At 45.1% G+C, this 13,143-nt stretch overlaps 1 protein-coding gene across 2 annotated transcripts in view; it reads right to left on the bottom strand.

Annotated features, from left to right (window-relative positions):
* ZFHX3 (zinc finger homeobox 3) overlaps positions 1 to 13,143 on the bottom strand; it is a 410,890-nt gene that overhangs the window by 262,814 nt on the left and 134,933 nt on the right. For both annotated transcript variants that reach the window (XM_078669473.1, XM_078669474.1), the window contains exon 3: positions 7,405 to 7,898. In XM_078669473.1, coding sequence (XP_078525599.1) covers positions 7,405 to 7,898 — 494 coding nt within the window. The remainder of the gene's footprint in view (positions 1 to 7,404; positions 7,899 to 13,143) is intronic.

Raw genomic sequence — 13,143 nt, 5'->3', positions numbered from 1 at the left:
AGAACTGCCCAATGCTCCTGGGCTGAGATTGAAGTCCCTAAGACCTTGCTGTGGCTTTGCTATCCTTAAAGCGATGCAGCGCCGAATCCGCTTTAGCCCCACACAGGCGAGATACATTGAAGGGCAAATCCAGTAATGTAGCCTGGACAGGAGGAGAGAATCCTGAAGCACTCAAACATTCGTGCCTCCTAGTAGCCACAAACGATCCCATCGCCCTGGCTGCCGAATCGGCCGTGTCCAGACCAGATTGTATCACTTGGCGATTAGCAGTGTGAGCATCCGACAACACTTCTGAGAAATGCCATTGTACCTCCTCGGACAATTTTGAGACAACTTCCCTGGCTGAGTCAATGAGGGTGTGGATGTAGCGACCCAAAAGGCATGTGGCATTTGTGAACTTGAGGGCTATACTCCCCGAAGAGAACACTTTCTTGGCTGATTGCTCAGTGCGTAGGTGGGAAGGAATCTGCAGACTGTCTCAAATAGCACAAAGCCTGGACAACCAAGCTTTCTGATGAAGGATGGGTGGGCAGAAAAGCAGGATCCCCCAAAGCCACATTATACCTCCTTGCCATGGTCCTGCAAACCGCTGGAGTGGACATTGGCTTCTGCCAGACATCGAGAATGGGCTCTGTCAACGCCTGATTGAAGGGAAGTAAAGGCTCTGAAATAAAGGAAGGAGAATGGGGCACCTCCATCAGAATGTTAGACCTCAACTCCGCTGTAGGAAGAGGCAACTCCAGGAGGTCAACAGCCTTTCTGATCACAGCATGATATGTGGTCACCTCCTGTGTCGGCAAACCATTTGGTGATGAAAGTTCCCACTCAGGAGAGGTGTCTAGGCCAGTCAGGCCCGGATTGGCCGTTGCGGGCACCGGGCAATCCCCTGGTGCGCCGCAAGGGTGGGGGCTGGTTTTGGGCCCCTGGGGGCCAGTTTTGTTACAGGGCCGTTTATGCAGCATAGCTGCAAAATCGGCCCTGTAACAAAATCGGCGAAAACCGGCCCCGGCAAAGAGCTCAGACCTCCCCCGGGGGGCCGGCCGAGCACTTTGCCGGGGCCGGTTTTGGTTCCCAGTCTGGCCCTGAGGCCACTAGCCTCCCGTAAACCCGCAAAATCTGGGTCAGGATCCGCAATCTTCTTTTCCTCAGCCCCTCCATGTTCCTCCTGGTACTCTTCTTCCTCCAACAGTCTTTGTGCCTCTCTCCGAGACCTTATACCCGGAAGCTGCGTCGGCGGCAGCAGACGCGGCGCCGGTTACCTCCGGATCAGCGTCGAAGGGAGGTCCACAGGATCAGAAGTCGGAGACCGTCGAGTCGGCGCCAGTTTGGAACCAGACGGAACTGGGGATGAACCATTTACAGAAGCTCGTACCTCCAAAGACTGCAACGGAATCAAAAATCTTGGCGTCGGAAGAGGCCAACTCTCTAGAGCCATAGGCATGTAAGGCATGAGCAGTGCCTGGGGAAAGTGAGGTGGCAAACCTCCTATGGAATATGACAACGGACCCATAGGGCCAACAGGTGCACCAGTAGGGTTTGTGCTCTGGCGAACAAGCCAAATATCGCATTTAAAGAATGCAACGGATCCGATCTTGCAGCTGGCAAAGCACGATACGTCGCATCCGGTACCACAGGCTCTAGAGCCACTAAGGGAGGCACTAAATTCATCTCCGGTGGCGGCACCAGAAACTCCGAAACCAGAGGTAGAGTAGTTGACTTCGGCAGCGGTGGAGGCGATGAATCTCTCGGAGCCGGTGGAGTCACTGCTCTTGGAGCCGGAGATGGGCCGGAGTCACACCTAGTGAAGGAGTCCCTGCGATGAGGTCTGGGACTTGGGGACACCGACTTCGGAGTCACATCCTTCAGCGAGCGACGCCGAGAACCATGGCGCCGCTTCTTTTTATGTTTCTTGTGTGTGGACTTGGCTGCTTTGAGCGGGTCCTTGACGTCCTGCGACCCCTCTTCTGCGTCTTGGCTTTGGCCGTGAATAATTTGGCCTCCCTCTCCTTCAGCGCTTTAGGATTCATGCGATTGCACGAAGTGCATGTCCCGACGTTGTGGTCCGACGAAAGACACCATAAACAATCTTCATAGGGGTCAGTGATGGACATCTGGCCCCCACATTCTCTGCATGGCTTGAAACCCGATTTTATCGGAGTAGTCATCCTCAATGGCTAAAACGTTGCAACAATCAGCAACAAAGAAACTCCCACTAATGGAGAGCCTGGGAAAAACACTGTTCAGCGTCGACGGGGTGGAAAAAAGGGAACTGACAATAGCACGGCAACAAGTTCTTCTTATGGTTCCGATGACATCCTGCAAAGTTGCGTGCGGAGCATTTCCATTGTGATGTTCTCGTCGACGTGGGAGAGCTGAAGAAAAAAGTTTTCATGTAATGTGGTGCATTGAGAGAATTCAAAAGGGGAGGAATCCACAGGCAGATTTATCTCTCAGAATATGGATATTCAGCATTTGCCATTTAATCTATCATCTGCTGCACAGTATGCAGGTTTTTACCCAAAAATAATGCTGTGATATTGTCACAAAATGTGCCGAATTACGCCGCATAATATGCCTATTCTTACTGCATAATTTAGTCAAAACTTTCACATAATTTGGTTATCCCCTGTTGAATAATTCCAGTGACCCTATTAATAATAGGGTTCAGCCTCTTTCCAGGCACTCACAGATTTGACCGATAATGGACGGGAAGGGGGACGGAGCTAGGAGAAGCTCTAACCAGGATACACAACATGCTTGACCACAAATTTACCAGGTTCAAAGTCACGGATTTAGCAGCTAGTGCCAGCCAGCACACCACTACAGAGAAGAGTTTGGGTTTATATATTTCAAGGGCTTCCAGATATCAGTTTATGGAGACACCAGTGTTAGTTACTGAGGAACTGTTGGACTTTAGCAGCCCACACGGTCATGGAATTCTAACTACTGGTGTTAACCCATCTCTAGTAGTTTATGTACAGTTTTGTAAAAGGTGCTGATGCTTCAGATCAGCTCTCTAGACAAAAAACATAATGTGCATCTGCAGGACTCCCAATCCCCAAAAGCTACTTTGTTGGTCTTTTATTGCAATTCAAGGACACTACTAGGCAGCACCCTAAGGACGAGGCCCTGCCTCGTGTAAAGAAAAGTTGTGGCCTTGCTAAAGGTTCATCCACTGTCCACAACTATGCCCGCCCGCCCCCAAGATGAAAAGATATCGCCATATCCTGTGGTACACCCCAAAGCTTCATCCTATCTCGAGTGATCTTCAATATCTATATGGAACCCTAGGTGGACTTTTAGGTGACAAAAAATTCAAGATACATCGGCATAAAGGTGAAGTTGTGCTGCATTTGAAGGGGAGTCAATAGTTTATTGAAACCCACCAGTTAACTCCTCCTTCTACTGTCCACAAAATAATACGCAGGTTACTCATTAGATAACTTGTAGAAATTGCAAAAGGCCTATAGTAGGATGTGTTTAGTGCCATGCTTAATTTGTGAGCAAATAAGTGCCAGGGTCCCTACCAGGAGGCCACTGAAGCAAGCACCACACACTGTCCCTGCCAGAACTACCAATGCTAGTATCAACACAACTACTAAGCATCACACTCCTCCAAGGGTGACAATTCAGATAATTCCAGGCCCATTAAGCTATAGGAATGTCTTGGGAGGCAGCTATTAGTCATTTTTAAGGTATATTGAATTAACAAACAACTGTTGTTTTGCTTGTCTCTAAATTAGATAAAACAGTGCCACCACGTGGCAGACTATCATTAGAGCTGGTGTAGACAATTAAGTGGCGGTGACAGCACCGTAACCCACCGGCTTAAATAAACAGTTTACTCAGTAAAAACAGAATACTGTTTCAACCAGAGCAACCAACATCCTGATTTGAATGCACATAATGTTTTTTTGTGTGTTCAAGCAAGATAGTTTTATTGTCGAACACAGTAATCGTGCATCAGCCCAGTGAATGCATGTTTTGTCCCCGCTTGAACCTTTATCAAGGCGGCACAATTAGTTTTATTGTCGAACACAGTAATCGTGCATCGGCCCAGGGAATGCATGTTTTGTCCCCGCTTGAACCTTTATCAAGGCGGCACGATTCTAGGATGATTAGGGGTTATTTTATATTGATAAATACTGTGTTAATAATCATCAGAAAATGATAAGGCTATTCGTCCTTAAGAGGAAAAGTCTCAAAATATGTAGGATGTGTGGGAGTATGCCAGCAAAATTCAGGATTGTTGTTTCTTAGAAAGTGTCCAACGCAGTATATCTGTGATGAGATGCATAAAGGAGTTGTGTTATGTAAGAATCCACTCTGTGATAAGATCCTTGTATAGGTAGTCGTTAAACTGATCCCTTGTGCCCAGATTGTCAAAAGACAGATACTTAATGGTGTGTTCCCAATCACTATAGTTCACTCCATTAGTAGCAAGGCGCGAAAGGCTCCAAGTAACTTTCAAAGCCTTTACTTGTTACACTATAGGGCAGTAATTGTTGTGGATGTGCAACAACAATTATACCACGGCTACTCCTTTAATTGTCTCTATTTGAAGGTGCCAATGGACAGAGACATTGACTGCCTCAAGGGCTCTCTCTCTCTCTCTACCGTCCAAGTTTGGATGGTACGAGCGTATTTGAAGAGCACCCCCACAAAAACTATTCATGCACACTGTCAAAGTCCGCAAGTAAGTTCAAGTTCAGGGCTGGCTCTGAAATAAACCTCCAAAGCTTCACTCCTCAACTTTCCAAAAGCACCAAATTCCTAGGATTCCACCTTGACAAGAATCTCAGCTTCAAAACACATCACAAAGAAGACACAGACAGGCTGGCACCAGCTATTCTGTTCATCAGAGCAGAGGCATTTCTAACAGAATTGGAGTTCAGTACAGCCGTCCAAGCACAGGTATTCTTGCAAAGCCTGGATTGTTAGCCAGCATCACAGATTTCCGCTTGACTCCCTGAAGAGCAGCCTTCATGGCGTAGCTTGAATCGTCAAGGAACACTCCTATGTTCAGATGACTTCATTGGCACCTTCATCCCCCCTGCATCCTCTACAAACCATGGTGTATTACTCAGCAGTACTTAGCAAATGATATCAAGATCTGCTGAGGTCTTCGTAGCGCCCACAGCGGCATTGTCACCTGGCTCAAGGCAAGACGCATAATCGAGAAAAAGATGAGACAACATGGCTTTTTCACCGTGCACTCAATATGTGGAACTCCATCTGGACACAGATCCGCCAAGCTCCATACTTTCTCTGCTTAACGAGAAAAAGAAACCCATCCCTTTACGGAACATCTCAACCACAAATATGTGACCAATCACACTGCTATCAGACAACAAAAGAGGCAACCTGCACCACCCTATAGGTTTACAACTTAATTCCAGCATCTCTCCTGCATCGCTCGGTTGCTTTGTGGCTAGATTTCCACTCTTTATAATTCTCTTATACTGTTGCAACAATACCACTTCCCTGGTTGTTCCACAGCAATGCCAGCGAGGGGTATCATGAGGTGCATCAAAACTAAGGGTTGCAATTGTTATACTCATGTTGCAGCTTCCAAAACGATTGATTTCCCCAGCGTGACTATGGAGATTTCTGAAGTAAATATGCCTTTGACTTTTGCTAATTTTAGTACATGGTTCTCTGGGTAGGTTATCATCCACTGTTAATTAACATATTGCAACATTACATTTTCTTTTGCAGCACACTCAGACAAACAACTGTGGTAAGTATTGCTACATAAAACAAGATATTAATATTATAACGGTCTCAATAGAGATGCTTCATTTAGGTCTCCCTAGCCTCAAGAGCTGCTCCCTTGCCTCATATCTTACCTAGCACATCCTGCAAAACCATCATCTTCTTGGGTATCACCAACCACCCTAGAAATGCTACATCTCTTAAGTTCAAACTCGTTACTCGTTGGGGTATTTCACCTACACCTAGAGAAGCTCTCACCTCCCCAGAGATGCCTCTTTCCCTCAGATCTCATTACTCACCCATCAAATATTCCAAGGTGATCACCAAAACTTTCCAATGGATTAAATTATAAAACCTTGCTATGAATGAAGACCCCGAATCACTCTTCTGACCCTCTAGGTCACAAATGTTGCTTTTGTCTTGCAAAATATTAGCATCGTGCAGCTTATCATTAAAATGTATTCTTCCCTGAGTTAATGAAATCTGCATCTTGTTTGACCGCTTAATACTGTTTGACGATTATTCAGATACAGCCAGAAGGGAATATGTCACAAAATTAATATTTTCTTCTGATTCCATAAAGCACAAATACATATAATTACAATGTCTAGATATCCGAATGATTTGCTTGATACAGAAAGTATTTGTAGGCTACACAGGATGGCCTTAAATATACAAAATCACTCTTCCCGTGATTAAAATACAAAGTAAGATGCATGCAGCAAAAGTACACACTGTGCCTAAAATTAAAACAGAATAGGAGATTGCAACATGTTTCATCAAACGATCTTACTCTCACAGCCTTCAGAGGGTCTTAACGTACTAGGCTGATCAATTGATCATATGCCAGACTTCAAATGATGTATGCTCTACTTGCTATTATTCCAATTAGGCAAGGCGTCTTTAATCCTACATAGCGTGTCCCTAAAAGTGCCCAGGTCCCAGCTGATGTTGTGCCTCTGCGGCTAATAATTTGTAGCACTGACTCTTAAGCCTAAGCAACAAAAGGAAGCCAGTGTTTTTCTAAAGTACCTGCTCATTGTATCTAAGGAGGCGTTGTGGTGCCTTTTAGTAGCCTAAGATTCGGAGAAGTATGAAACACCACAAATGCATCTGAAAGTTACAATCCTCAGATATGCCACTCCGTCAGTTCCCAAATAGTACCTCAGGAGGTTTGTTTGCCTCAGGTCTGTCTTAGTGCCCAAAAACTTACTCCCATTCATCAATCTACACCTCTACCCACATAATTGATTTTTTCTCTTACGTAGTGCCCCTGGATAATGTAAACAAGCCATCCATTGTGCTATTTCTATAAAAATCTAGACCATCTGTTTAAAGGTCTAATTTCTAATAAATTACAGTTGCATTAATGGGCTCAAGGAGACAGTGATGAGATACAACAATGGCCTTGTGGATCGACCCCCAAGAAATATAATTCACATCCAGGGTACCTGAACAACAATTTCATAGCTTCACCTAGGCCACACTTAATCTCCTCTAGAAGAAGTCAAGCTGCCCTACACTGTGGGAACAAAGTGTTCCGAAGCCAATTAAAGTTATCCTCGGTTAAAAGGAAGGATGGAAATCAGACACATGGCACTGTCCTAGTTCAAAACATGTAATATAAGCACATTATATGCAGAAGTGATATCTACTAATGCAAAACCAAGCAATGTCAGGGGGCCTTACCTTATAAAGCTTCAAGCTTGCCTCGTGTCGGGAGTTGGCAGTGTGCAGCCTCAGCTTCTCCAGACTGTTGGTGTAGTAGTCACATGCATTACACTTGAGGTGCACAGGGTTGCCAATAGCCACACACTTGAGCCGCCACTCGTTGGCTTTGCCACCCTCCTTTATGTGGGCGACTAGTTGGTACTTCTGAACATGCTTGTCGGTCTTGCAATGGAGCTGAAAGTTAGCCTTCAGTTGGGTGTTGTAGCGGCAGAGTTTGCACTGGTAGGCATCACCCACCACGGCCTTCCACTCATCCTCGGGCAGGCCCCGTTCCACGCCCATGTGCAGGCCCAGCAGGTCAAGTGTGTCAGTGGTGAACTTGTTGCACACAGCACATTGGAAGAGCTTCAGTGAGGGGTCATTGGTCTGCGTAAAGCTCTCACCTAGGTTCATGAGCTCCTCTGACACTAGAGGGCTGCCCCCTAGTCGCATGTCCAGGGGAATCTCGCCAACTGCACAGACAAGGGAGGCAAAGAAATAAAGCATTATGTCAGTGGCTGTTTTTGCTGAAGGACTGTCTGTAGACCCCACCAAAAGGGAAGGACGACCTGGGTTACAGGCTACAAGTGGACGGGAAGTAAAAAAGACTGCACTTCCAGGAGTGGTGAAATGGGAGAGTAGATGGGTAACGGTTGTGTGAATTCACTCTGGTTTATAAACACTAGCTACCAATATGAAGAAGCTCACTGGTCTGTAGAGAAACCACAAGGATTCCTGAAATGATGGTGCTTCTGTTAGAATGCTGGTAAAGTCATTGCTGCCCTCTTGGTTGTGTCTTGGCCAGCACTTCCAGAGGCACTAGCCTATCAGGAATTATACCCATTACCTACCATACCACTTCACACACCTCTGTGTAGAAGTCAGTATGCTGTACAGAAGACACATTGATCCATAACAAACCCCAGCTGTTCCTACTGTCTGCCTAGAAAATCATCAGCCAATGGCACTGTGGCACACTGCTTTCCCAAGCGTGAGAAATTGCTACTCAGTTCTCTGGTCACAAGGCCTGCAGAATATATTGATCCCAAAAGAATGGGGAGTAAACCAGCAGATGTACATAGTGTTTCAGAACTCACCTTGTAACGCGCACCAATAAGTACATTGCCATGAGCTTTAACTCTGAACTTTTGAAACCAAACACTGTGCTTTTTCTTCAAGAAATTGTATAGCTGTAATGTCTCCGTGTGCCTTGAGTCTACGGTAAAATCCTCTTAAAGAGGGTTGCAAAGGAGTATGTGAGAATTCTAATCGCCAATGTTTTTGTTTAATAGATTACAATGGAAGGTGCTGCCTCACTGTTGTGACTGTCTGTCCTATTGATATGACATTAGGCAGCCTGCAGCTTTACTACTCTCAAAGTCTGTTAACTATACCGAGGGCCAGTGGAATTGGGTAATTACACAAAAGTATGGAGTTTTTGCATCTGCCATACAAGCCACCGCCTGCTGCATAATTGGAAGAATTCAGCAAAAAAATATTTCTAGCTCAAATGACCAAAAGATACAAAGGCATGTGATGTTCAAACCCCCCCAGAGTAATTAAGTAAATCTACACAAGTTGTAAATTTCCTCAAGGATTACTCCTCCTTTACACTTGTCAACTGTGTGTGAGGCAGATACCCCTTAGTAACTCATTTTATTACAAAGGCAATTGTCATACAATGTGACATAAAACACATTTTCTGTGATCATTTAACCAAATAAAGTTATACAATACTTATTCATTAGCAAAACATCTTCAGCAATACTCAGTGCGTATTTAACACCCTACCTATCAACCCATCTAAAACTGTAGATGTTTATTGTGACGCTCAGTTACCATCACCAGGCACTTTTAGAAGATAAGAAGGTGGGCATCTGTAGCCTTCTCAAATACAAATTAATTCTATTAGTTGTACAAACACCACAGTAACAGGGTGGAGCAAGATTTCCGGTACAGATGAGCCACATAAGCAGCATGTCCGTTTGCGTTTTATTTCATGACATTTTCCACATACTGTGTTGTCCTTCCCATTAAAAAATTTGTGACGTTGTGATGGCATGTGCCGTCTTCAAATAAATTGTTGAGATTGCATCATGACCAGTCATCACTGTGTGGCCCTTAATATAGTTAAATGTTTTATTGCTAACAAGTTAATTCCTGGCACATTTTTAAGACAATCATTTTCTTGACCACATTTTAGCATGATTGTGAAAGTATGAGTATGTGTCCCCATTATCCGTACGTCTTGTCTATGGTTATTATTATTTATTTCTCCTGCATCAACAGTTTTGTTGCCAAACGCCCCCTCAGGTTGGCACCTGATGAAGACCATTCTTCAAAGCAAACACAAGGAGATGATGGACGGAGCGCTGAAACTTTTCAGACACTCACCCCCAGTCACAGATCTGGGTTGAATCCATCATCGTTCTTTAGCTCACTTCGCCACCTCAGTTCAGACCCAGCTATATGCAAATCAGTCTTGACCCTGTGCCTCATGGGAACAGTCCAGCCCGAACTGCAAAGCCAGGTCTTCCCTGAACCGGAAACAAGCATCCTGGGACCGTTTTCTGGGTAACACCATTTATCAGCCAGGTTAGCTTGAATCCAGTGGCAAAGTGAGCAAGGGACCCATGTCTGCGTATACCCTGCCAACCTAGGGCGAACAGATATGTGACTGGGTGTAAGTGTCTGAAAAGTTTCAGCGATCCGTCCATCATCTCCTTGTGTTTGCTTTGTTCGCCCTAAGTTGGCAAGGTATGCCCAGACGTGAGTCCCTTGCTCACTTTACCACTGGATTCAAGCTAGCCTGGCTGATTCTATGAATCATGATCTGGGCACATGGCTTTGAATGTTCGTAAGGCAAACCTTACTGTACAAAGGCATTAGTGAATTTGGCTCTTTGCTATTGTTAAACATATCTGAATAATGCCTGCCTGTGTTGTTGACAGTGACACTACCATTAATGTATCACAGTACTCTGAGATTTTGCTTAGAACAGTTGAAGTTATGCATGTGTTTTCTGCTGGGATGGGCTACGTGTGTTTGTCAGAATAAGTGAGGCACCAGTTTGATGTAAAAAAATAAAATTGGAAGGGCAGATTGCATGGTTGGCAAAGACCAACAGTTACACAAGGATGGTCTAAGGCCCATTGCTTCCCAGCAAGAATACACAGGCACATTTTCCAGGTGTCCCTGGAGTCTCAAGTGAGCACATGCTGTGTCCTTTTTTTCTCACCTCACTGTAACTTTAAAATAGTTTGAGATTAGTCCCCCTAATACTTCTTTACTATCAAAGCATGTCAACTCCTTTACCATCACCAGCTAGAACGAAGGGTGACAAGTGTATGTAATCCTTGCTCGTCTTTGAGATATGTCCTTGTTTGAATAGTCATATCTCTCTATGAGCTTTTGCTTAGCATGTCGGAGACTACAAAAAAACATAAGTCTGTGTTCTATCATGTAAAGCTTCAGGCCTGGTCCACCAGTGCTTATTTTCTGTGGGTGGGAGGAGAATTCCTTCGATGGAGGCATAGAAGGTGTGAGAATATGTTGTAAGAAGTAGGTAACAAGGGAAATACTTTCTGGAAAAATATTTTTGTGACTATTTATTCGTCATAATATTAATATTTTTTCGATATTGTCCAACCTCAAGCTTTAGCACTTTTAAAGCAGGTCAACTGACACTGGACGTCACGACACAGACCTGTGATTGCCAGATTCATGAGCGTTTTTTCAGGCAGCCACTAGAAATTATTTGCACGAGACTAATTGCATTTATATATATGCTGTGTGGTTAAACTGGAAATCTGGTAGGAGCTCGGGCTCCTCAACCAACATTAGCCACTCCCTGCATGACAAGGATAGTAGAACTATGAAGCGTGTTATTGGCAGTATGTACATGTGCATATTGGTCCCTGTTGACATTTGTGTACGTTTGTTGGTCTTTGTGATGCATAGGTATGTGCCTCGTGCGCATCTGTATGTACACGTGTGTCTCTGTGCTCCTGGTGAGTGATTAAAGTGAAGAAGGGCTGGACAGCTCTCAGGAAGCTCCCGCGTGTCTCTCTCGCTCGCCCTGCTCTTCAATGTATTACTGACCCGACTAAACCAAAGGCCGACCTCCGTTCACTTACAGTGAATTAATAGAGGCAGCTCTTTCATTTATAGCATTAGAGGGATTTCAGCGCGCGGACAGGCCGGACTGCACCCCATTACCTGGGATTTCATGGCTACTAAGGCAGCGCCAAGGCCGCCTCGTTCATTGCCAGCCCACAGGAAGTCATGCTCGCACCTTCTCTCTTGAGAGAAGGCTTCCCTTTCGCCCTCCCTCCTCATCTTAGCACACAGTATCCTTACTTGGCGGATGCCTTTTGTTCCCCCCGCCTCTCTTGGTTTCATCTCTCGCCACTATTCTCAGGGTAGCTGCCTCCCTCCATGTCAACCTGGACACTGTTTCCAGGTCCCAGCTTTTAGCCAACAAATCAGTATTATACTATTAGGTAAATGGAAATAAACTAGGGAGGCAATACCCAGAATGCATTCAGCCATCACCGTTAGAGTATACCACTTGCTTACTTAAAGAGGTGGGAAAAACCCAAACCCTGTCCTAACAGCCACCATGCGACAGCCCTGTTTGTTGTGAAATCTGTGAAAAGTTGTTTCTCCTCCTCAGGCAAGCAGAGACCAGGGCTACTCTGAAGACGTGTGGGGTTGATTTGTGTTGCACTTTGGTTGTTGGACTACCACCCTTCCTATAACTCTCCAGTACTGTATTTCATTTCCTACTCCATTTCCATGTTATATTTATTTCAATGACCCCGCTCCCAACATTTATCAATAGCCTTGTCACACTGAGCTACAAAGCCTTCAACAACTAATGATTCCAACTCTTCACCCAGACTGAGTGTGACTCAAAGCTCTCCTTTAGGAAGGCAGTGAAGCACACCAGCTCGCTCTCTTTAGAACATTCAGGAATTTATGTCTCAAAGTCTAGATGGAATCTTCTAGCACACTACTAAGATGGTAAAGCCATTTCAGCGGTCCGTTGAGTTCCCTTGATTTGACATACTTCATCCGAAACATGGCATCTGGGCCTGGCTTGGAGTAGCTAATTTGTTTGAAACTACAAAATATTTTGAGAAATAGAACCAGATTGCTGTTCTTAGGAACTTGAGAACCCTAAATTCCAACGTCGCATTGAGTTCATGAACCCAGCCAAAAGCATCAGCTGCATACGGTCACTGTGAGGTTTTCGTGCGAGCGGTGGCACCTTCTTTGCTTATGTGAGGCATCCACTCTCTATGGACTGTTTGCCCAACCTAGTCTTGTGCTAAACTTGGGGATTCCCTACATCTTGTGTCTACCTGTCCTTACCCTCTGCCCGTGGGATTGCTTGCACTTTACCTTGTTTTGCTGCAGCTGTTTTTTGTCATACTAAGTTCTGTTTAGTGTCAGCCTTGAAGCCTGTCTTACCTGGCTATTTAGAGCTGTTTTTGTAGTTATGTTTTGATCAATCTTGGTGGTTATTTTCACTGGTTGCACTGAGCAACATTTTGAATTTCTACAACACTTTCTGCCGTTGTGTTTTGCCAGAGCCTTTCTGTAGCTCCCTTGCAGCAGCCCTGGTAATCGGGGTGAGCCGCAGCACTTGTAACTTATTGTGACCTAATCCAGCGGTGAATCTAGCCACTTCGTGCCCCAGTTTTCCAGTTACAT

The sequence above is a fragment of the Lissotriton helveticus genome, chromosome 12 (assembly GCF_964261635.1).
Source record: "Lissotriton helveticus chromosome 12, aLisHel1.1, whole genome shotgun sequence".
Taxonomy (NCBI): domain Eukaryota; kingdom Metazoa; phylum Chordata; class Amphibia; order Caudata; family Salamandridae; genus Lissotriton; species Lissotriton helveticus.
Note: the sequence above shows the minus strand (reverse complement) of the source record. Positions and strands in the feature narration are given on the sequence as shown.